The sequence below is a fragment of the Ostrinia nubilalis genome, chromosome 8, assembly GCF_963855985.1.
Source record: "Ostrinia nubilalis chromosome 8, ilOstNubi1.1, whole genome shotgun sequence".
Taxonomy (NCBI): domain Eukaryota; kingdom Metazoa; phylum Arthropoda; class Insecta; order Lepidoptera; family Crambidae; genus Ostrinia; species Ostrinia nubilalis.
In genome coordinates, this window is record NC_087095.1 from 9,463,161 (window position 1) to 9,486,304 (window position 23,144).

A 23,144-nucleotide genomic window follows, 5' to 3' on the forward strand; every position below is an offset into this window, starting at 1 on the left:
TTATATGCCCATGTTAACATGGGCTAGTGTCGGCTCATATACCCATTTACCAAACACCCTGTATAGATAGATGGAGAACTTTGTCGATCTATTGTCGTGGACACTATCTCCATATGGCAGTTTGTTGCATTTATCCTTCCCGACTGAACACATCAGCTTCTGAGATCCTTGGCCGCTGGCTTCGTATGGAAATTCATTCCTGAAGTTTCCACTGAAACAAACAAGACATAAAATTCTAATTGAATACATTTTCTAAAGAAACTAGGATTAGGAAGATTAAAATAAGTAAGATTTGATCAAAAAACAAACAGTAAATGGCTCTATTAGGCAGGCAGGCAGTTGAAGGAACCCGATCATGACCAAGTAAAATCCGCAGTGGGTAACTGCGTATCACTTCACACAGTCTGCGGCAGTCTGCCAACTGGGAGAGATGGCGGGAGATCGTGCGGAGAGCAGTATCCGCCTCTACAACCGACGACGTGAAGGCCTAACCATGAGACCAACATCTAAGAGCTCTTCTTCATCTGCTAAGAACGAAAAAACTAAGAAGAATAAATGGCTCTACCTACAGTCAAGCCTCAAGCCTAGGTCTAAGAAAGGTGGTCTTACCACTACAATACCCACAGACGGTTAAGTTTCCAAAAATCACTTACGGTGGCCCATAGTTGCAGACGACATAGTACTCCGTAAATTTCCCGTTCTGCAATCGTGACATGGCGCAACCGACGTAAGTGGTGTCCGACCAAATCATCTGGAATGTTGAAATGTTGATGGTTGAAGAAATAAGATACAGTCAACAGCGCATCAAACTATTTTTTTTTCAAATATCACAACAAATAGTAAGTTTAAAATAAGATAAGTTTGTGGTGCCAGTGTTGTTTACATTGGTGAAACGTCGTCGACATTCGTCGTCGTTTCAGCCAAATGACGTTCACATCCAGGCTCTTCCCGCGGACTTTACCAGATCATCGGTCGACCTAGTAGGAGGCCCATAAAATTCCTACCCTTGGTGTAAGTATAAAATGGACCGAGAAAAAAAAAGTAGGAGGCCTGCTCACGCTACGTCCGTCCGTGGTCGCCACTCGAGAACTTTTCTACATATTACCCTTACTTAAGTAAGGTAACTAAGTAGATTTAAAACTAACCTGCGTGTAATGACCAACTGGGGGCGATGAGGATTTATATGGCTGGAATCTGTAATCTTTATGTTCCGAGAACCACGAGTCGATCGCGTCGCCGATGTTAAGGGTAGAGTCTGAGTCTGTTGTAGAGGACCAAAAGATGTTCTCACCAGTCTTGAATCTATTGGAAGCTGTAATAAAATTGCACATAGACTTAGTAATGACTTCAGATTACCTAATAATAATACAAAATGTATAATAACAATACATGAATAAATCAACTAAAAGTGACTGAAAAACAAACTGATTTCCCCGTAATCTATAAAAGTAGTTAGAAAATAAGTTACAGAAGTAATCTTACCAATTTCTCTGTTAGGATTATGCTGTAGTTGTCGTAATTGTGACACCCAACCAGCTGCTTTATTAGCCAGCTCTGCATCCCAGACCTGATGAAGGATATGACGTCATTAAAAAAACAATTGACAACCATAGAAAAATCGCCAAAAGCATGTTTCCTGTTATTCCCTTTCCCTTAGTTTTAATTTCAGCTTGCATTCTATGAGGAATTCATCTAAGTATGTTACGGTTGTACCTTCAGTTCATCATCAGTTGCAGTTTACTAACAGTAGTTACAGACAGTAACCTGAAAAGTATTGGGTTCCACAAACTCACCGTGTAATTCATTTTAGCCGCACCAGGCTGCCCCGCCACATTCCCTCGTGCAACCTCAAGCCTTTTCTGGTTATGCAAATTAACGAACTGGCGGATATCCTTACAACTGAGTTGGAGCACTGTAAAACGGATTCAAAAAGGCATTGTTCAGTGAATAGCAGGTAAATGCTAAAAATCTTACAAATACCAAAAGCTGTAACAAAACAAACTTAAATGCGTGGAACCCCAAGCTCTCGGTTCACTACTTTTCTCACGTAATCTGGCTATACCTACTCCACACCTTAGTCAAATTGATTGACAGACTAAGTAAAAGTTGGTAGGTATACCTTTCGGTTTGGTTCATCGATTAATTGGGGTAAGCACACCATTTCTTCACTTAACACTGAGTAGGTATGTTAAAAATTACTATACCATGATAATACTAACGTTTGCTGTGTGCACACGCGCAAATGGCCAAAATAAAAACTGCGTGGAACTTCATTCCTGCGATTGATTTGAATGACAAGCGGCAACCAAAGAAATGAGCCTACATTAGACCCGTAGGCGCTGCTAGCCGTTTTATAGTTACTTAGTGCTATCCAGATAAACAAACATTATCAACAGTTAAGAATCAATAATGTCTATCTTAATACCGATGTCAATTAGGAAAACATTTATTGATTCTTAACCCTCGATATTCTAGGAACTGGTTGCGTCTAGCGGAGTGAATTAGGTACCTACTACTGACCCTAGATAGGAATTGACAACGACTTGTAGAAATAAGGTAAGTACAAATTATGAAGGGAGGTCTGCATCAAATAAATGGAACTCGTCCCACATGATTTAGGTAGGTTCCCATATTGCTCGGTACTAATGAGCTTTCGTTAGATTGGGGTTCGTTCGTTAGAGCGGAGAGAAGTGTAAATAATTAAATCTGATTGGTTTCTCCGCTCTGCTCCGCCTTGGTGGAAACCGAGCTTTAGCGTCGAGTCCGATTTTCCACAGGGGTCGGTTCTGGGTCCCATCTTGGGAAACATTGGATACGAGTGTCCTGTGCGGTCGCCCTCCTCGTTTATCTATCTAGGTATCATGGGCATCATTCTACATAAGCCGAAACTCGACGGCTATAGGTAATAAGTGGCTAAAAATGTGTACAACACTTATGGAATATTAAAATTAATGCATATTTAATTATGTTGCACTGTTATTTTCAGGCCTGTATAGGCCGTGAACAGTAAACCGTTTCCTTTACAGAGGCAACCCTACGTTAGCTAGGCAACTAACTATCTATATTCTAATTACTCTTACCATCAAGCTACTTAATAGCTTTTGTTTATATCAATAAAGATAAATTATCATAACAAATGAATAGTCAAATATGAATATAATAACAACTACACATAATAAAATTATCACTATTCAAATCGCAACTAAGTACTTAGTTCATGATTTTTCATGCCAACATTGTCAGTCTTTAACTTTCATAGTAGGTACTAGGTATACCTACATAATATTATATTTTGAAAATGTGCATTAAAAAGGAGGAAATTAAGTAACTGATACCCATTTAGTCCCCATCTCTTTTAGACAATTTAGTTTTGTTAAACCTTCCCTCGTAAACTGTTGGCGGTGTGCCTCACTGTGTGTGATAGGTATAATAGGTATTCTAGGTAGGTAGTTATGCAATAAAAGAATAATTTATTTGTTTTACTTTTTATTTTTTCTAAGTTTTCTTCACAGGTCACAATTACAATGGAATATTTCCACAATTATTTTTACATGTTTGTTCTTTATTGTAGATTTTACAATGCAAATTTTCGAATGCAAACTAAACTTAGAATAACTACTTACAAATAAAATTGATTAAATAATAATAAACCGGTATGGGCTTCACAAGTACAATATCACAATTAAATTAAATCCATCGAATATCAGATGTTTTTTGTATTACAACTTATTTAATTATAATTTTAAAGCAAAATTCTGCTTTTCATGCTTATGAGTGTTATTATACTACTTAGATAAATTTGAATTATACAACAGTACGCACAAAATAATACATATCTAATTTGAGAAGCTAATGTTATTAGAAATTGATCAAAAAATAATTATTCTATTTTAGTAATGCCATTTCAGTATACATCTATTTTAAAGGTGCCCTTACACAATGGATGCAAATCTTTGCATATAAGGTGATATGGAAAGTGGTATTTGAATTTTCTGTTGGCCCTATTAAATTATTGCATTTTAGGAGCAGAATCGCCCTTACGGGATGTGCGTCCATTGTGTAGTAAAGGTAAACACTGTGGCACCAAGTAGTTGTATTTAGGGTGACTTTGCAACAGATGTGTGTCTGATCACTGATGTGCTATCAAAATTGTACACTTTGTGATAGGTTGATGATCGTTTTGGTGATTTTCGTTTGTTTTCTGTGACATAGACATCGCATGTAGCTGATTTAATACCTACCATAACTTTTTTGCATGTGTAAAAGTGCTTTTTAAAAGCCTATTTGCAAAAATAAATGAGTTATAAGAGTTTCATAAAAGTTCCACACGCACCAATAAAATTTGTAAGAATGCATCTTCAAGCCTTCAACGAAATGCAAAAATATGAATACTTTAACAGCATGATTTACTTTAAACCCCTGATTAATATCTGTATTTTGTAGTCAGTTACGATTTAGTTTGCATTAGTAAATACATAAAGATATTGCTTTTCCGATATAATCATTTCCGTGCTTTTTTGGCGGATTCAAGAAAACTACTTTGCTTACTTTTAATAAAGGCCCATTATTTCTAAAAAGCAGGCAACTAAAAATATCGAAAAATTACATGTAATAATGGAATTAAGTCATCGATCCCGCAACGTGTTTTACGAAATAAAAATATTTATAAATTAAATTGAGTGCGCTAAGAAGAAAATAATGACACGAGTTAGAAAAAAAAATAGAGTGCATCAAGTTGTAAGTAGCACCTCTGACATCCAAACTTACATTCGAATTAACAAAGTTCACCAATGGAATTACCACCAGCTTAGTAAAGTTGGGAGATCGTGTGGCTAAGAGATGTAACGAAGGAAAAAATCTCGCAACCGCAACCGACGGCCTGGTTTTCTGGAGAATCTGTGGCATGAGTACCTACTATTGCCGAGTCCAAATTATATTAAGTACATTTTTGACTCTTTGAGGACTCTCTCCTAAACACGTCCCAATTTTATAGTCTGCCTTGCCACTATTTTGGGTTACTCTCCTAAAGCTGTTGCATAGTATCATTTGCTTTTGTGGTTTTGGGTCCATTAGCTAACATCTTGCTGCTTTTACATTCTTTCAGCCTTTCATTTTATGTACATATTTGTATAAATACAACATATTGTATGCAGATCTATGAATTTGCAATTACTTGTTGAAAATATTGTAGTTTTTATAACCATGTTTCACAATTCACAATAAAAACATTAAATTCAATTGATTGTACGATCCGATCGCATTACTAAAGCACATCTCACTAGCTTATTCCACACAGTTTTGTGACTAATAATTTGAAAATAAAATAGATGACTCATTTTCAATAATCTACTTAAGCCCGATTTCTACCAAAGCGGAAAAGACGAGACGACGAGATGTGTTTTAAATCAATCAGATTACGTTATTTCCACATCTCCCTTCTGCTCAACTTTGGAAACGGATCGAGCGGAGAAGACAGACTTTGCAGACTTGACAGACTTTTTTCTATAGAATTTGCCTTAGATATAGAATTTGCGCCTTGCACACAGCTCACAGCGCACATCTCTCCTCTCCATTTCGGTGGAAACCGGGCCTTAGGGCCCTCACCCACGGCAACTTTTTGTAGCGATACAGTCGCGCTGCTGTATCGCGTTCGCGTTGACATGACTTTAGTGCGTTGCAAAGGCGACTAACGCGCGTTAGTAGCGATGCTGTCGCGCGTTTCGTAAAAGTCGCCGTGGGCGATGGCCCTTACTTGCAAAGTAGTATACTAGAATTAAGATTGTATAATTTACTCTTGATCTGCGTTTGTAACAGTGGTCACATTAATCACACTTACTTATTCCTAGCACTAAATTCACAAATCCGACTTCTTTTGAAATTACTCTGTTCTACCAGACCGATTAAATTACAAATATCTTTGTTGACCATCGTATAGTATAGATAGACAATTTATACAATAATGAACTATCGTGATGTAGCATAATTAAAAAATCTCACAAATCAATGTTTTACAATTTATTTTTCTTTGCGTAATGTAGATAAAAGGTTGTTTGACGACTTAACAATTTTATTCATAAATACTAGTCTTGTGACACCATTTTAACTATAATTTTGTCTCCTTTTATTAGTGATTTAAACATTTCACAAAAAGCGACACATTTATTGGCTAAAATTTTTCGTATTTACTAAAATGATGACACAGGACTAGGTAATTCGTAGTTACATTATTACCCATTGTGTAGCAACCCTCAAATGTAGGAAAATAATAATCATTATTATTGTACAACTTTGATATGATAATTAATAGTAAAAATCAGTTCAATAATACAATACTTTTTCAATTATACCTAATAAGAGTTCAACCCACATTATTTAAGACCTTCACTGACACATAAGACAATCGATAATATTTTTACAATAGCAACATCTACAATGAAATTCAATGAAGTTGAAAACACTTGACTTCATATTTTATCACATAAATAAAATTAAAATTAGAGTAAAACATATTTCACTATCTTTTGATTACATTATGGCAATGTAAGAACCATAGCAAAACTCCGTGTTTATAAAAACAATGTAAAATATGTTCAGAAACAATAGATTTGTGATGATTCCAATTCCGATCAATTACAAACAAAACAAACATTGTTAGCCCGTTCTTGTGACTATGCTAAAAGGTCTTTTAAAGGCTAGCGTCCACCTGTCCGCATCGTACGCATCGCACATCCGATACGATGTGTTTTTGAACGATGCGTTCGTTGCGTACGATACCGACGAGTGGACGCTTAGCTTTATTGCTTCGTCTACTGAATAAATAATCATAACCTGTACTTTGGGTAAAATCGCTAAGAATAATAATGTTGCATTTAATAAATTAAAAATTAACATGTCATTTAATTGAAACCTACTTACGCTTACACTTATAAAAGTCTACAAATAAAATCATTTGTAGAGTAAAAAAATAAGAGGAAAAATATTTTCCAGTTTTGTCTGTAATTCTAATACAGAAAGTAGCGCTACGTTTGGCACAGCGGCAAATGTGAACATGATTGAACTTAATTGAGCCTCCATATCTGTGGAGCCACCAAATATTTAGACACGTGTAAGATAATTAAAAGTAACGCCATTTCCTATGTTCAGCAGTGGACGTCCTATGGCTGAAATGATGATGATGATGATGATGAACGCCATTTCATGTCGCTATGGGAGTAATGCCCAATACTATGGGGAAATGATTTGTTACACAATTCCCATTCGATGACTTCAGATGCGATGTTTATCATACTGTTTTAAATCAGATCAACAAATCTGAGAAAAAGTAACTGATAAAGGCTTGAATAAGATACCATGAGGTGTGTTTGAGGTCAAAGGCAGACTCGGTTTTCCATAAAACAAGCTTTATTTGATAAGATATGATAAACGAATTCTGGATATTATATTTTATTTATAACTCCAGTCTGTTAAAATGACAGATAAACTACACTAAAAAATATCAAGAGGCTGGGGCGGTTAGCCGCGTGGCGACCAAAGTTAACATAATTTTATTGTTCAGAATACCTTCGGCATTAAAAACTTAAATTTAGAGTTCCACCGTCCGCTGTGCCAACCAGAGCGCCGTTAAACTTGCTAAGTGTTGGAATTGTCTAGTTAGTGCTGGGGCTGTCGGTGCCGCTGCCGCTGTTTTCGGCGGCTGCGAGCGCGGCCTTAGTGTTCTTGTTGTTTTTCTTCGCAGACTTGCTGAGAGTGGCCACTTCCTTCAGCAGATTCTGTATCTTGGTGTTCATGAGGTTAAACTTGGTCTCGTTCAGACGCTCTTTGTTCTTCATTTCGTTGCGCAGGTCTGTTGTGTTGTTGTGGTGCTGGGCTTTCAGCTCGGTGATCTGAAATTGTTTGTGCTTATTATGGAGATTGTTTTGGTCATGGTAGAAATAAACAAGAAAGATGAGATCTACAAAAATATTTTATGTTTTCAAAACGCTGCTTCTTTACGTCTTCTGGCCACATTGGTTTTGGTCAGTCAGTCTTTATCGTGTGTCAATTTACAAAAGACAAAAAGTTTTAAAAGTACTTACCAGTTTATCTTTGGCAAGTAGCTCATGGTCTTTCTGTGCCACCTTTTTCTGCAGACTAGCAATAGTTTCCTTCAATTGAGTCATTGCCACGACGTGATCCGAACTGTTTGGATCCAACTCTCCTGCAAAAAACATGTAAGTTTATAAAAATGCTGTATAGCTATATTTGAAACTCTTGGAAATTTTTAGGGACAATGGCTCATTAAAATATGCACTGTTATGTCATTGTAATAAGTGCTAAATTGAAACAAAAAGTAATTTTCTCATGTGCTGTAAACTAAACACTATACATCTTACGTACCTTGCAAGGGATTCAGCTTAGATTTCTTTTCCAATGGTTGGGAATCATTCATGGAAGAATCACTTGCATTCATGGACTTCATCATGTCAGACTTCCGTTTTTCTTTATGGCTGCTTTTAGACCTAGAATACAACAAGTTTATATGGTTACAAAGGAAATGAACAATATTATGTAAACGGGTGTATTGATAATTAAATTATCAATATTACAGACAGTTCTCGAACTTATGTAACAGTGAATAAAATCATGCAAATTCAAAACAAAAATAGAAACTACAGGACTGTCGTAAGTCACTTTTTATTGCCACCTGTGATTCAATGTTGTGACTTTAGTTCGAGACATGCCTGTTATTGTAGAGGAGGTGGAAACTAACTTGTGAGCCCTGTGCTTGTGTTTGTCAACAGAGGATAGATGCTGCTTAGTCCTTGCCAATGCTCGTTTTAGCGATTGAGTACACAGCCAGCATAGAAGCTTTCCATCAACCTATAATTTAAAATGGAGTTTGATTTGAGTAATTTTGGTCAAGAGGGCTGAGTGAGTATGATGAAAGGAAGACTTTTAATTGTAACAGTTGATTTGAGTTACCTTTTTACTGTCATCATGGCGATCGAACGCACAGCGTTGCTTGCACTGCTCGCAAGTCACGGCAGGACCATACTTGCGCTCGGAGTTCACGCATCGCTGACATTTGTTCCCTATAACATTAAATAATTTATTAATTGTCCAAGTAAGGATTTATTCAATGTATGGAACAGAAAGCCACGAGTTTAACTTACCAATGAACGCTGCAATGATGTTGCAATATTCACATGCAGTAGGTTTTCCATAGGCCTTCACATTAGCTTCACATTTCTTGCAAATTGATGAGGTGTTAGACTTGCTGAAATATAACTTATATGAAACTAGGTCACCATGACAATGTAGTTCAGTAGTCACATAAAATGAAACAGCAAAATTTTTACAACATTGTTTCTCAGAAATTACATAAGTACAATACTATGCTTCAGTTAGGCCCTAAAGTTTAGGGACTTTTTTATAGTTTAAACAACAGAGTATTTATAAAACATTAATTCTGTATTCTAAGAATGATATACATAAATGTGTGAGTATTATTAGGCAGTCGCTAAGCTTTGTTGTTTCACTAAAGTCCTTCTATGCCTCCCTAAATATCTAATCCTAGACCATAAGCGGTCTAGTTTTCATACTTTTACGATCCAAAAAATACAATTCATTGTGTGAAGGTGTTTTGCCTGTGATTTGGTAATCTGTGTTGTTAGTTAATGTGATAAGTAATTAGTTATTAATGGAATGATTACTCAGTTTACCAGTGGTATCATTATCATTAGTAAACAATGATTACCTAATTTATTTGAGTGGTTTTATATGAATATGAAGAAATAAAAATGCTTTTAAACATTCCTTAACACTACAGTACACGCGCCCCATTTTTTACACCAATACACGCGCGGCCTACTCTGGTAAGCCAATTTAAAATCACTGTAAATCAGTTTGTAAGCAATTTATGAATAAAATTACTATGTAAATAATAAAAGTGTTTATTATAGTTCTTTTATAATCAAAGTTTCTTTATAATACTATTTGGGATCAAACATTATAAACGGATTTAAAATTTGTAAATTTTTTGGACCAAATTGCACTCTGAGATCCATGTTTGCAAAAAAATTATTTACTGAAAAAATATGATTTGTTTTTTATCTTTCATAGTATTCAAGACTTTCTACTAGCTGGTACATGGGGTAAATCCATTTTTTGCAAGTCTTCCATATTTTTTTTGTCGAGTGATTTCGGGCTTTTGAGTAGACCCGCAGTTTTGACGGCCAATTTTAGAAAAATGCGCAGACGCTAGCGACCCAAGCTTTACTGGCTTATTGACAAATTTAGTAAACGAGGCTTTCCTGGAATGCCAGCTCTCTGGCGCAAGTTTTTAAAAAGTTATGGCGTAAAATGTTACCCTGGTCTACTATAGTAGGCCACGCGTGTACTCTAGTGTTAAAAGTAATGTCTAGCTAGAATAAGAAACAACTTGGTTTCCAATTCCTTCCAATTCCAAAAATTCCAATTTCCTTTAGTTGTTATTAAGTTTTTGAAAGCACTGTTTCCGTAACAAAGATATAGCTGTACTTTACGCAAGGATTTTAAGTTTGATTGCAATTTTACAACAAACTGAAAAATGCTGAGTTGATCAATTGACAATATTAGAAAAATTAGAGGGATTTATCAAAATAAAATCGCCTTCAAAAATTATACCTAAATAGTAGAATTCCCATTACAAACTGTAAAAATTTCAATGAACATTACAGTTTTAGGGTTTACACTAAAATACATATCAAAGTTAGTCTAAAAACACATTTTACGCAGAACATTTTTTATGGAAAATGCATGTATTATCTATGGGCAGTAATTGTTTGTTTAAAAGTTAAAAATTTGTATTATCTTCAGTAAACATTAAAACAGGACTGCCAGCCAATATAAGAATATGGAACAAACAAGGTTATAAGAATAGAAAGTCAGGATGGGGAATACTCAATTCTTCAAATCAGAAGTCAGAGAAAGTGGGGATTCCCACAAACAAAGAAAAGTCAATGACTTCAGTACAGAATCAATCTTGGATGACTTTTATGACATTAGTAGTGGAAGAAAATTACAACTATTACTTTATTTTCTTCACTTGGAGAAGATCTATAGAATTTCAATATTAGTTAGTTAATCCATAAACCCCAAGTGGTCACATAAAGACTATGTATCAATTGATTTCTATTATCTCAATTCGCAGGAATTGAAGGGTTAAAAGGATAAGGACATTAATAGAACCCAAAGTAATCTGATGAAAATTACAACACATTATGAGAAAGCATTTGATTTATTAATATTAATGCATCAATGAACTTATTGGCAAATGACACTGACCTTGTTTGTTGAAACTCAGAGCGACAGTAGGTGCACTTGACAATGGGGAACGAGCCACGGCATTCCTGAAATATTAAGACATGAGAGAAACGACTGTGCGTCAGATCTGACGTCAATGTAACAAAACTTGGTGACGATTTGTTTTCCCCAAACGATGTAATGAAAATCACTACGAAGTTGAGCAGTTTTTAGTTAATTTATGACTAAAATTGACAGCATTTCATCACGTTACATTCGCTTACCTTACAAAGTTGTTCTCCAGGAGACAGTTCTTCGAAAGGATGTCTTGAAAAACAACGAGAACACGCAAATAACGGTGTCGACGCAGCGGTACTCATATTGTTTTAATAAATGTATCAATTAAAAACACAAACGCGTACTAATTATAATTTAGTGAGAACTATCAATGAACGAAAATTGTTGAGGGATGCACAAATTTCTACAATCAAAACTGAAAAATGGCGTCTCTGTCGTTGACTGACTGAGACTGACAGATCAAAAAGTCGCGAATGTGGCATTTTAGTAGTGATGTCTGTAATAATCGATTTTGTATAGTGATGACTATTTTACATTTTACCCAAATATTTTTTTTACATGATGTATGTTTTTTTCTTTTATTTGTGTGTGTAGTGTATCAAAATTGTACATAGTTAAAAAACATGTAGGAATAACTTGTTTCTATAGAAATCCACTACTTCCGTATATTTACTACTTAAAAATATCGTGTCAGGCAGGGTGTTTGTTATTAAATTATGTAGGTACTCCGAAACGGCTTAACCGATTTTTATGAAACTTTTGTTTATTCTTTTTTTTTTCTCTTTATTTTGGGACAACATACAGTTACATTGAGGGCTTAAGTACACAAATCTTAATAACTTTAAAGTTGAGTAACAATGCAATCAGCAGATAGGACCTAACGTTTGTCACAGCTAGTAATTTTTTGTCACATATTTTTAGGTTAATACTAAGAAAGTGTAGAAAAATAATGTTGGTTTTTTTTCCTCATAATTATTGTGTTACACTATTTAAAATTAAAACAAATTATTGTAGGTACTCCAATTAATTTCTCCCCTGTGAAATTGCTTAAAATTCAATAGGTATCTGCAGTATGTAGTTATTCATTCTCTGGACACCGATGTCAAAAAATTCTGGCGTTTTGTAAATAATAAAAAGAAAAACTCTGGTACCATCCCCCAAACTGTCTATTATGGTAATCGAATCTCATGTGACCAGAGTGAGTTATGCGAGCTTTTATGTAACTACTTTAGCTCTGTATATGAGGAAGATACTAATCTTGTAGACATTGATGTGCCTTCGATTCGCAGTAACAATATTTTAAGAAATATTGTGATTACTCGCGAAGACATTGAGAGACGGATTGCGAGGCTTGATGCCAATAAGGGAGCCGGTCCGGATGGAATACCTCCACTTCTAATCAAAAGATGCGACAAGGAGTTGAGTGTGCCACTCTGTCTCATTTTCAATGCTTCGATCCAAATGGGAGTTTTTCCTTCTGAATGGAAGATGGCACACGTCATTCCCATCCATAAATCTGGCGACAGATCTAATTGTGAAAATTATCGTCCAGTTAGTATACTTTCTTGTTTTGGTAAATTGTTCGAGTCGCTGGTCTATGATCACCTGTATCACCACATCTATCCCTTTCTCTCTGTTAAGCAGCATGGTTTCGTTAAAAGCAGATCCACTGCATCTAATCTGCTCGAATACAAAAACTACCTCTGTAATGCTTTTGCCAAGAGAGCGCAGGTTGACAGCGTATATACAGATTTTTCTAAAGCATTCGACAAAGTAAATCACAGATTGTTATGTGCAAAATTGGCATCTTTTGGCATTCATGGTAACTTGTTGCGTTGGGTTGAATCTTACTTGCATAACAGAAGTCAGTTGGTTGCTCTGAAGGGTTTTACGTCTTCATCTACACCAGTAAGTTCCGGAGTGCCGCAAGGTTCACATCTGGGCCCATTATTTTTTATTGCCTTTATAAACGACCTTGTAGACCAAATTAAATCCCCCTGTCTACTGTACGCAGACGACCTTAAAGTTTTCTCAATTATTGAGAGTGTCAGGGATTGTGGGACCCTCCAGACCGACCTAGATTCGATCCAGAGTTGGTGCGTTCAGAATCGAATGCATCTAAATGTCGGAAAGTGTTTTGTTCTAACATTTGGGAGTACTAGGGATAAAATCAGAGGTGGAATTGTGTAAAGCAATCGTAATCATTTGACAGTTCATAACGTACGATTATTCTGTCAAACGCTTTGTTTAACTGACTTTATCGTACGTTATGAACTGTCAAATGATTACGATTGCTTTACACAATTCCACCTCAGGTTTGACTACCAACTAAACGAACAGGTGCTTCACAGAAAAAGTGTTGCTCGTGACCTTGGAGTTATATTTGATGAAAAGCTTAGTTTCCATGCTCATTATGAGGATATAGTGTCCAGATGCTCAAAACTTCTTGGCTTTTTAAGCAGAACTACGAAAAACTTTAGAAGACCTCGCAGTTTGCTTTGCCTCTATTTTTCCCTTGTACGAACTATCTTGGAATATAATTCATCAGTTTGGTCTCCATTCTATGCAGTTCACACCAACCTAATCGAAAGTATCCAGAAGAGATTCTTGGGCATCCTTTGTTATCGTCTTGGACTTAGTAGAAGCTTACCAAAATACAGCGATAGACTGATGAAATTTAACGTCGCGACCCTCGAGACTCGACGTAGGTGTCACGACATGGTGCAGCTTTTTAAAATTATAAACTCACGCACAGACTCCCCTAGTCTTCTCTCCTCTATCAATTTGAATATTAAGCCCAGATCTCGTTGTCCATTCTCAAGCACCTTCACTCTTCAGATTTACAAAAACAACACTTCTTATTTCAATCCTATTGTAAGAATGTGTCGCCTGTACAACGAAATCACAGTTTCTAATCACAATAAAATAGATAAAATATATTTAATGATAATTTACCTCGATTCAAAAAGTCAACAATTGGCATCCTTTTAGAAAATATTAACTGACTGTAACATTAATTTAACTATATTTTTAACTAGCTTTCCGCCCGCGGCTTCGCCCGCGTGGAATTTTGTCTGTCACAGAAAAACTTTATCGCGCGCGTCCCTGTTTCAAAAACCGGGATAAAAACTATCCTATGTTCTTTCCCGGGACTCAAACTATCTCTATGCCAAATTTCATCAAAATCGGTTGAGAGGTTTAAGCGGGAAAGCGTAACAGACAGACAGACAGACAGAGTTACTTTCGCATTTATAATATTAGTTGGGATGGGATAAAATTGTAATAGTTTTAGGCTAAGATTCATTTGCATGATTTTTACAACAACTGCTTGGCAATATTCCATGTTGTGTATACATGCTTTGGGATAATGTCTGGTTTTGCTTTTTATTTCATATTGTCATTGTATTGCTTAGGACATTGTCCTGTTTTGTATACGTAATAAAATAAATAAATAAAAAAAATAAAATCATTGAGTGAGTCCGATGCCACATGAGGTGTTACAATAACAAATTGTTGGTTTTACCTAAGGTTAGCTGGTAGAGAATGCAAAAATGCAATAAAGATTATAAGTAAAATAAATAAATAAATTAAAAATTATGATAAAGTAGGAATACGTTGTGTTTACGTCAGGTAACGCTGACCAGTGCTGCAGTGGGTTGTGTGTGTGGGACTTTCCCCGCCCAAAGTAGCGGGGCTAATCCATCCAGTTACCCGAAGGTGTCTACCGGAGTGTAATGAAATGTACCCGCAAGTTATTGTCCTTCCTTGGAAGTTCATCAGCGCTTAGGCTATGGCCTGCTCTCGAGAGTTTCTATTGCCTCTCCGGTTTCGAGGGGACCATTAGTCATGATTCCCTTTCTGCCGCACGGTTGATTTTAGAGAGCTTTACTTCTCGTGGCCCAGATGAAACAAGTTTTTAAAGATGTCCCCTGCATTGTGGCCCGGGCAAATGCCCCGGTTACGTTTACGTACGAGTTGTCTACTACCTTGTTGACGAGACCTGACCTGCCACGCGCTAGGTTTTTTATGACTGAGGAGCATTCTTCTATCCGCATGTATCCGATGGTAGATTCACAACTGCATAAGGAAGAAATTGTTATCATCATTATGTTATTTAATACCGTAAAGTTTCATCAAAATCAGTTCAGTAGTTTTTGCGAAAAGAGTCACACTCACACACATTCATCATTCATCTTTACAAATTTTCACATAGTAACTTAATATAGTAAGATTAAATTTTGGTAATTTTGTCAATTTTTTTGAAAAGCAAAGCTTTATTTACTTTTTGTATTTTTCTATTTTAACTCGATTACGTAGGTAGGGGCAACACTATTCCTCCTCTTGCTTGTCAGCTTGTGTTCCTGTTTTATTAACTTTTTACATGATTGGGAGTTTTTAGATTGTATTAAGCTTTGTTTCAACTGGTTTCATTGAATAGAAAAGGACAGAAACTTAATTGTCAATTTTCATCAGCAATAACAAAAGACATAATGGAATGGAACACTTCATTATTTTGCGTGGTTTTCGTGAGAGCTACAAAAATGTTTATTTGGAGATATGAGTTCGTTTTTTCTTTCAAAAGACTGCAGTGTTAAATTGTTTATTTAATGTGTGAAAGCTAAATCTAACCAAAATGACTATACCTCCGTTTCCTTCTCAGGATTTAGCAAAACTTGTGCTTGGTATGACTATGTAATTGGCGGGAACCTTTTTGTTGTGTTTTGTAACGGATAATCCACTAATTCATTGTTCTGTGTTGTAGGATATCTTGCCGAGGAACAGTTAATGACCGCCTATGATGAATTCTTACAAGCTAGCCCTTACTTGGATGCTTTCGGCAATGAGTATGACAGAATATTCATGACATCACTCAAAAATATTCTGGCTGAATATAGGGCAGTGAAAATTTATGGTAAGTGGACTACTGATGCTGTTAGCTCTTGCTTAACATTTCATTTCATAACTTTGTTGTTTTAGTGGCTAAAAATCACATAAGTTCACCTTAGTGACTTGCAAAGATATCCAGTGACTACCATACATTTAGATAGGTATTGATATGCCTATAATAGAGGTTTATCTACCTGCGATTCCTACCTTTTATGATGCTACTGATGCTTTCATATACACTTGTTATTATTATAATTAGGATCATAAACATAACCTTATAAATTGATTGTAGTCATTACTTTCCAGTTGAAACTTGCAAGCCATTTGCACTTAGAAGAAAGATATTTCAGTGTACAAACTTATTAGAAATTGTTAAGTTATTAATACAGTATGTTGATATTAATAAGCTTCAAGCGCAAGAGAGCAATCAAAACAAATACAGGTATGGAATATGTTACATAATATTACAAGAATGTACAGTATCAAATGAGTCAATTGTTTGTATTTTATTTTATGTTAACTCAATTACAATTTATAATATTCATTAGATTGACACTGATAAAATTGTTTGTTTGGCCTAGACAATGATCTAATTTCAATAATTCCTAATGAATCATTACACACTTATTGCTAGTAACAAATTTTTTAAAGGAACTTTTATTACTTTTCAGTGCCGAAAAACAGAGTGTAGGTAACAAGGCCAATGTATGTGAAGTGTGCAATTCATTGAAACTCGATAGTTGCACATGTAAAAACAAAAGTATCAGCCTTTGTAGCTCATCAGCAACTCAAATTTCGACGTCTAGCGTTGAAAACTCAGTAGAAACTACATCACTGTCCGATTTACCAGGTAACCAACAACATCATGTAAAATTGTGTTGAATTGTTGTTTCATACCCATGAAGAAAAGACCATTATACCTATTGGATAGAATAATAATGATTGTGTATAGTTGTACAAAATAGGGAGTAGAAAAAAATACCTACCCAAATAACTTCTGGTCTTGTGAGTAAACTGTCTATGATTTCTCTATGATTATTATCTTCTTAGCTAAAATAATTTTCTTTTTGTAGAAAATATTGCTAAGTTTTGTGTTTACAGATGAAAATATGACAAACTTGTGAAGACATTCCTATTAGATGATACCTAGTTCTAATTTGATTTTATTTTTAGGTAATCACATAACTTGTAGAAAGAAAAATCCTAGAGTTTTAAGCACAGATCAAACGGATTCTCAAACAAATGAGTCCATTGAGCCAAAAACAAGATTGGCAAGTGAGACAGAGACGGTGGAGAAGAACCTCTCAACCAGTGCCAGTTCACATAACAAGGTTCAGGATGCTTCACAAAATCCAAGTACTTTGGTATGTATTTAATGGAATGTTTAAACAGTTTAATACCTAATGACAGTTTTAATGCAAAAAGTTATCACTGATTATGGTTTAATAAAGATTAATGATTAGATTAAGTAACTTTGACTTGTTTCACTTCTTTATTACATGCTTAATAACTTGATATTTTCAGCAACTTCTTTTTCTAGTTAGACTTTATTGGCAGTGAAAATTTTTGTTGTTTTATTTTAGGGAAAGTCTGACTCTTTGGAGAATAAACAAAAAGAAGAATTTTACAATATACTGAATCAAATGTGCAAGAAAAATGAAACTGTTATTAACACGTCTTCTGCCCCTAATCCTGGAGAGAAAGGGAGAGTCTCAGTAGCAGGGTACAATGAGTTTGCTACTGGAGTTAGTGGTAAGTGATATTTTTTTGAGTCACAGCATGACACAAATCTCAAGACTCAGTATTCGAGCATGTATTTAAACTGAAGCCTCTATTCTAATATGTTGGTGAATGAACTAAGAGCCTTCTTTCAAAAAGTTATATTTTTTATTAATCTAATTTGAATTCAACCAATCACTGGTTCAAATTTACATCATTGAATTTTAAATATTAAATAATCCCATTATTTATTATTTTATTCAGGGGGTGAAGGAGTTAACATAGTACCAGACTCAAGTACATCAGAAAATTTACATGCGCAGTAAGTTTCTCTCATTGTATGTATAAATAAAAGTATAATCATATTTCATGTACAGATAACTAATAATATTTTCTTATGTTTTTAGTGTACCATCTACCAAAGACACTAACAACTCAGCGAACTTAGATAAAAATTCAAAAAAGAAACAAACAAGAACTCAATATTTACTGAAGACAACAAACAGTTCCGGTATGCCATCAAAAGAAGTAGTCAGTATAAATACTGTGTGTAATAACATGTTACCGAAATTGAAACCTAAGACTGATGAAAACAAAATCACAATTTTGTCCGATATTAAAGTTGATAATAATGAGTCACTTGGGGCTGCAACAAACTTGCCTTTGAAAGCGAAGAATGCGACATCCACACCTCTTCTACAAATGCAGACAATTCTTATTAATGGGACTCCGGTCTATAAGCACCAACATCTGGGACAAAGCCAAAATTATACTAAAGATGAGATTATGGCGATGCCCACCATCATTCTGGCTCCAGCACCAGGTATCTCAATTATTTAATTATCTTTTTTCCGCTTTTTACATTTTGTACTAGTACTTCCAAACGACCTTTACAACCTTAAAATATTGTTAACTTAGTTTCACTTATTAACGTGTATTTATTACAATTCCAGACCCTACCCTCATTAGAAGTCAGGCAGCAGTTGTAGGTTCTGCCGCGAACCAGTGCATACCAATGACGTCAAGTTCTGCTCGACCGCTAGGCCCGCTCATTATAGACGTCACTTCGGATAGCACCGCCTACCTCAACCAGATAAACAACCCAAATCCAGCTCTGATACCTCAAATCGAGCAGTCAACCGATAAACACAAAGACAGTAGTAGTAACGCCCCTAAAGTGCCTGATATAACTAGTGCATCAGCGCCTAAGGATAATACAGTCACGAGTAACATAGAAACAAGTACGCCGCAAGTGCTTCCCCCTCTTAGAAAGTCCTCGTCTACACCACGACGAACTTCACATGTGAGAGTTTTAGATTTTACTACACCTAGAAGGATACTACACGAGACAATAAACGAAGGTGTTCCTGAGGTTCCAGACAGCAACGACGTTGAAATTATACTTAGCCAGAGTCCAAATATTTCAATACCTTCGAGTACAGAGAAAGTAGTAAGCGGTGACAAGGTAGAAGACAATAATGCAAGTCTCACTGAAAATAGCATAAAACCTAAAGGTAATGTAATTAATTGGGATGCTGATTTACGGAAACATGCGCGGGCTTCAGAATTAAGTAATGTACAGGCAATGATCAGCCCTAAACCGAAACCTAAGCCAAGACCATCGAGAAAAAAGAAAACGACCAGAAGTTCTGTTGATGACAATACCGAAGATACAGTAGAAGATAAATGCAATACCAAGAAAAAAACACCGAAAACCAAAGTACCTAAACGTAAATGTAGCATTGATGAAGCCAGTGAAATTATAACTATACCTGACGAGAAAATAGACGTACTTGTTAAACCGACTATCAACATCATACCACGCGTTCCCGCGGAATTGGCTAAAGATCAAGTACCAAGTTCATCCAATAAAAACCACAAAGTTCAAAATAAATCAAATAGTGATGATAACATCGATACTCCTGAGATGGAAAGGATGTCACTGCAGAATGAAATAGGCGCTAAACTTAATATTTCCGATCTTCTGGAAACTCCATATAAACAAGCTCTATACGATATACAAATGGAGACACCTAGGTTCTTGGGTCCTGATATACCAGATGATCCCATGTCTGATATAAAAATTATGAACATACCCACTCCTCGGTTCTTGGCAAATGCCACGCCATCGTCTTATTCCTCTAGACCCACCGATTATTCTAGTGGAGGTTCTTATTACAAACCTGACGACCAGGACTACATGCGAATTCAAGATGATTTAGATTGTCCTGTAACATCTACAAAAGATAATACAACTAACAATAGTCTAAAAGATGATAGTGACTCGAAAGAAAAAGAGAATTTGAAGCCATCTCGCCCCGTACGCGAATGTACGAAAAATGTGTCGTACAGACGTGGCAAACAAAAACATGTCGGAAATAAAGAAGACTGTGAGAGTTGTCTTGATTCGGTAAACTTAGCTGATTTAGCTGCAGAAAAGGCTACGCCAAAGAGCATAAATAATAAGAGTAAACTTAAAACTAAACCATTATCCGTGAAGAAAACCAAATCTGTTAAAAAGGATAAATCATTTATGAAAATTAAGCCCAGGCGACCGACGCCGACGAAAAAAGATGGAAGAGGAAGGAAGAGAATCCCGATTTCTGATCCCTCGAATCAATCAAAAGTGCAAACTAGGAGGAAAGCAAATAAAGATAATAGCCCGAGAGCCTCGCCTGCGGTTACGTGCGCTCCGACAAAATCGCGCAGAAAGTCGTCTACACCGCGGAAACTCCATTGTAGTAAATCTTTTAATTCAGAAAGTTTAGAACACGAATCCCCAGAGTTTGTTACTAAAAGTAAAGAGAAAATTCCAGATTCTAATGTAGCTGTACAAGATTCAGATACTGAGCAATTACCGCTTCGATGGTCTGATGACGGATCACAGGAGCCAAAACATGTCATCGTTAATGTACCAATTGAAGCTGAAGACATAAGTAAAATACAAAAATATATAGAAAATACTGTAACAAGTAAACCTAATGATATTGAAGGTAGTTTACACATAGATTTGGTAAAAAGAGGATTTGATATAGAAACTGCTAAAATTATTGAACGTGATTTACTTGACAGTACCCTACAAGAGACTCCAGCAAAGCATAGTACCAATTTGAAATTAACAAATCCTATTGTGGTAGTAGATAATAAACCTGATAATGCAGTTTTAGAAAAGACCCTCGAGTCAGATTGCAGTACTAATTTACAAATTGTCCAAAACGACGAAGAAGAAGAGGATGACGAAATTGAATTGTCAGTTCACGAGTGTCATGAAGAAAGTGCAAATTACATTTCATGTAGTTACGACGCCACCAAAGAGTCACGTAAAACGGAGTTAACAAAATTAAAGGATAAGTTTTGCATGGAGGTTTGTATAGACGATGGGGTGTCGATAAGATTGCGAGCTACGCCTTTTAGTTTGACGCTTGACCAAGATCCGAGTCAGGCTGTCGAGTATTTTGATTACAGTTACCGGGAGACTGAAATGGCCGTAAGCTCTATAGCCAACATGGACAAGTTGTATACTCCTCTGAAAGATGCAATAAAAGCTCAGTGCTATGAAATCTTCGACTCCACGTTGACGAGTTTAGACACACCTTTGAAAGTGAGTAGTCCAACGAGGCATAAAGAAACCGAAGTAAGCGTGACCGAGATTGTTCTGGAAGTTGAGAAAGTAGAAGTCAAAGAGAAAGCTGAAGGTAAAAAACGGAAAAGGGTGCACAGCGGTAATATGTCAGATGAGGGTTCGGGAGACAGTAATAAAAAAACGAAAACGGATCCGCAATATAATTTATTTAGTTCTGCCAATATACAGAATATAGATATAGAATCGGTTTTGAGTAAATTACATGGACCTTGACCACCAGGATAAGTATAGATGAGGAACAGAGATGATTGTAAATCCAAGTTAGCGTATCTTCGGTCTTCGTCTTCTGGTATCTTCGGCTAAGCGAGAGTCCAAGAGAGTTCCAGTGTCTCCGGATAATTACGAGACTAATTTACGAGATTACTTGCAACTTATAATTTTACATTGGGGGTGCTTGGCGGAAAAAAGCGCTTGGAAGCGCTTGTAAGCAAAATGGCGATTGCTATGGCAGTTTTCGGCGATGACACGTTTGCCAACTTCAATAGTGTCGTGTTTCATACATTTTTAGAAGTGACAGCGCTTACTGATCGCAATTTTGCTTACAAGCGCTTCCAAGGGCTTTTTTTCCGCCAAACGCCCCCATTTTTTATCCCGTTATTTAAATCAATTCCCTTATTTAATTCTAGGAGTATTGTAATATTCTCCTATTTTACTCAGACATGATAGACCCCTTCGAATAAGTTTAATACCTAAGTATGACTTCTCGTGCGTTATGTACTCGGTGTTTTAGCTGTTGTTGAGTCTAGAGATTTCATTATTTTGAGGTAACTCAGTGTTATGGTGGCGTTTGAACTTAGTCTGTGTACAAAGGGCTCTCACAAACCTAACTGCCATAGTGTTTTGTTGTTAAATTATGATTCTGTAAATAGTAGGCGTACTGTTAATTGTAAGTCAAATGATATAATTTATGTTAAACTCCCTCTCACCAACATGATTAAAATAAGTGTTACAAATAGTGATAGTTGTATATTTATATGTGTTGGACACATAAGTACAGCCTGCTGTTTATGTAAATTAGTATGTAAAGTAACTTTATTGGTTTTTAAGATCATGATTTATGGCGGTATCTTCACAATTTTGTCAAATGATTATGTGTAAGACATAATATGAAAAATTTCAATTAAAAAGTGATCTATTTACAGTAATTTGTTTTATTGAGATTACATGACATGATCCTAAATCCAATCGGTCCCACACTCATCTTTCTTTACTACTGGATCTTTATTTAATTTTTACCTTGGCTTTAGGAAGTTTGCCAAAAATCCATTAAATCCTCCACCCTGTATTATTATAATAAATTGATAATTACGAGACCTTGCGCGCGTCATGATACGTCTCTAATGGTGTCTAGAAAATGAATTTTCTGGAATTTCCTAATTTACACAAGTTATCTTCTTGACCTCACAGTAAAATAATCTTCAGCTATCGATGCGTGATTAACAATCGTCCAAACTTACCCTGTGCATGTAAATGGATATCGATACTAATCGCTCGAATTAGAGAGAGCGTTAATTTGTTCTCATTAAAGCGAATGCCTAATTTACTGATCGGATTG

The 23,144-nt window shown here is 35.8% G+C and overlaps 3 protein-coding genes and 1 long non-coding RNA gene across 4 annotated transcripts in view; 1 reads left to right on the forward strand and 3 right to left on the reverse strand.

The window, feature by feature from the left end:
* Nucleotides 1-1,805, reverse strand: LOC135074206 (venom allergen 5.02-like). The gene is made up of 5 exons (XM_063968506.1): nt 1,794-1,805; nt 1,483-1,567; nt 1,146-1,312; nt 654-751; nt 1-211 (listed from the first exon to the last, which is right to left on the reverse strand). Exons 1-5 carry the CDS (start codon nt 1,803-1,805, stop codon nt 1-3), a joined length of 573 nt encoding a protein of 190 aa, XP_063824576.1.
* Nucleotides 1,806-3,469: 1,664 nt separating this feature from the next.
* Nucleotides 3,470-23,144, reverse strand: part of LOC135073905 (uncharacterized) — a 328,784-nt gene continuing 309,109 nt past the window's right edge. Inside the window, exon 2 of the long non-coding RNA XR_010257721.1 lies at nt 3,470-6,703. This is a non-coding gene — a long non-coding RNA (uncharacterized LOC135073905). The remainder of the gene's footprint in view (nt 6,704-23,144) is intronic.
* On the reverse strand, nt 6,001-11,771 carry LOC135073896 (protein FAM76A). The gene is made up of 8 exons (XM_063968144.1): nt 11,547-11,771; nt 11,305-11,369; nt 9,153-9,256; nt 8,962-9,071; nt 8,750-8,859; nt 8,377-8,498; nt 8,076-8,197; nt 6,001-7,883 (listed from the first exon to the last, which is right to left on the reverse strand). Exons 1-8 carry the CDS (start codon nt 11,640-11,642, stop codon nt 7,647-7,649), a joined length of 966 nt encoding a protein of 321 aa, XP_063824214.1. The 5' UTR covers nt 11,643-11,771; the 3' UTR covers nt 6,001-7,646.
* LOC135073873 (uncharacterized) lies at nt 15,761-22,730 on the forward strand. Its single transcript, XM_063968096.1, has 9 exons — nt 15,761-16,022; nt 16,103-16,252; nt 16,534-16,669; nt 16,899-17,077; nt 17,401-17,591; nt 17,811-17,979; nt 18,211-18,268; nt 18,354-18,769; nt 18,900-22,730. The coding sequence occupies exons 1-9, from the start codon at nt 15,974-15,976 to the stop codon at nt 21,800-21,802; spliced, it is 4,251 nt and encodes a 1,416-aa protein (XP_063824166.1). The 5' UTR covers nt 15,761-15,973; the 3' UTR covers nt 21,803-22,730.

Bases quoted from the DNA above. Each gene is read 5' to 3' on its own strand.
- LOC135073873 (XM_063968096.1), top strand. From the start codon at position 15,974: ATGACTATACCTCCGTTTCCTTCTCAGGATTTAGCAAAACTTGTGCTT. The intron at 16,023-16,102 runs GTATGACTATGT...TCTGTGTTGTAG, and splicing joins TTTAGCAAAACTTGTGCTTG to GATATCTTGCCGAGGAACAG. The intron at 16,670-16,898 runs GTATGGAATATG...ATTACTTTTCAG, and splicing joins AGCAATCAAAACAAATACAG to TGCCGAAAAACAGAGTGTAG.
- LOC135074206 (XM_063968506.1), bottom strand. The intron at 1,313-1,482 runs GTAAGATTACTT...ATTTTATTACAG, and splicing joins TAATCCTAACAGAGAAATTG to CTTCCAATAGATTCAAGACT. The intron at 212-653 runs GTAAGTGATTTT...TGTTTGTTTCAG, and splicing joins GTCTGCAACTATGGGCCACC to TGGAAACTTCAGGAATGAAT.
- LOC135073896 (XM_063968144.1), bottom strand. From the start codon at position 11,642: ATGAGTACCGCTGCGTCGACACCGTTATTTGCGTGTTCTCGTTGTTTT. The intron at 9,072-9,152 runs GTAAGTTAAACT...TTAATGTTATAG, and splicing joins CATCATTGCAGCGTTCATTG to GGAACAAATGTCAGCGATGC. The intron at 8,198-8,376 runs GTACGTAAGATG...TGTTTTTTGCAG, and splicing joins TAAGCTGAATCCCTTGCAAG to GAGAGTTGGATCCAAACAGT.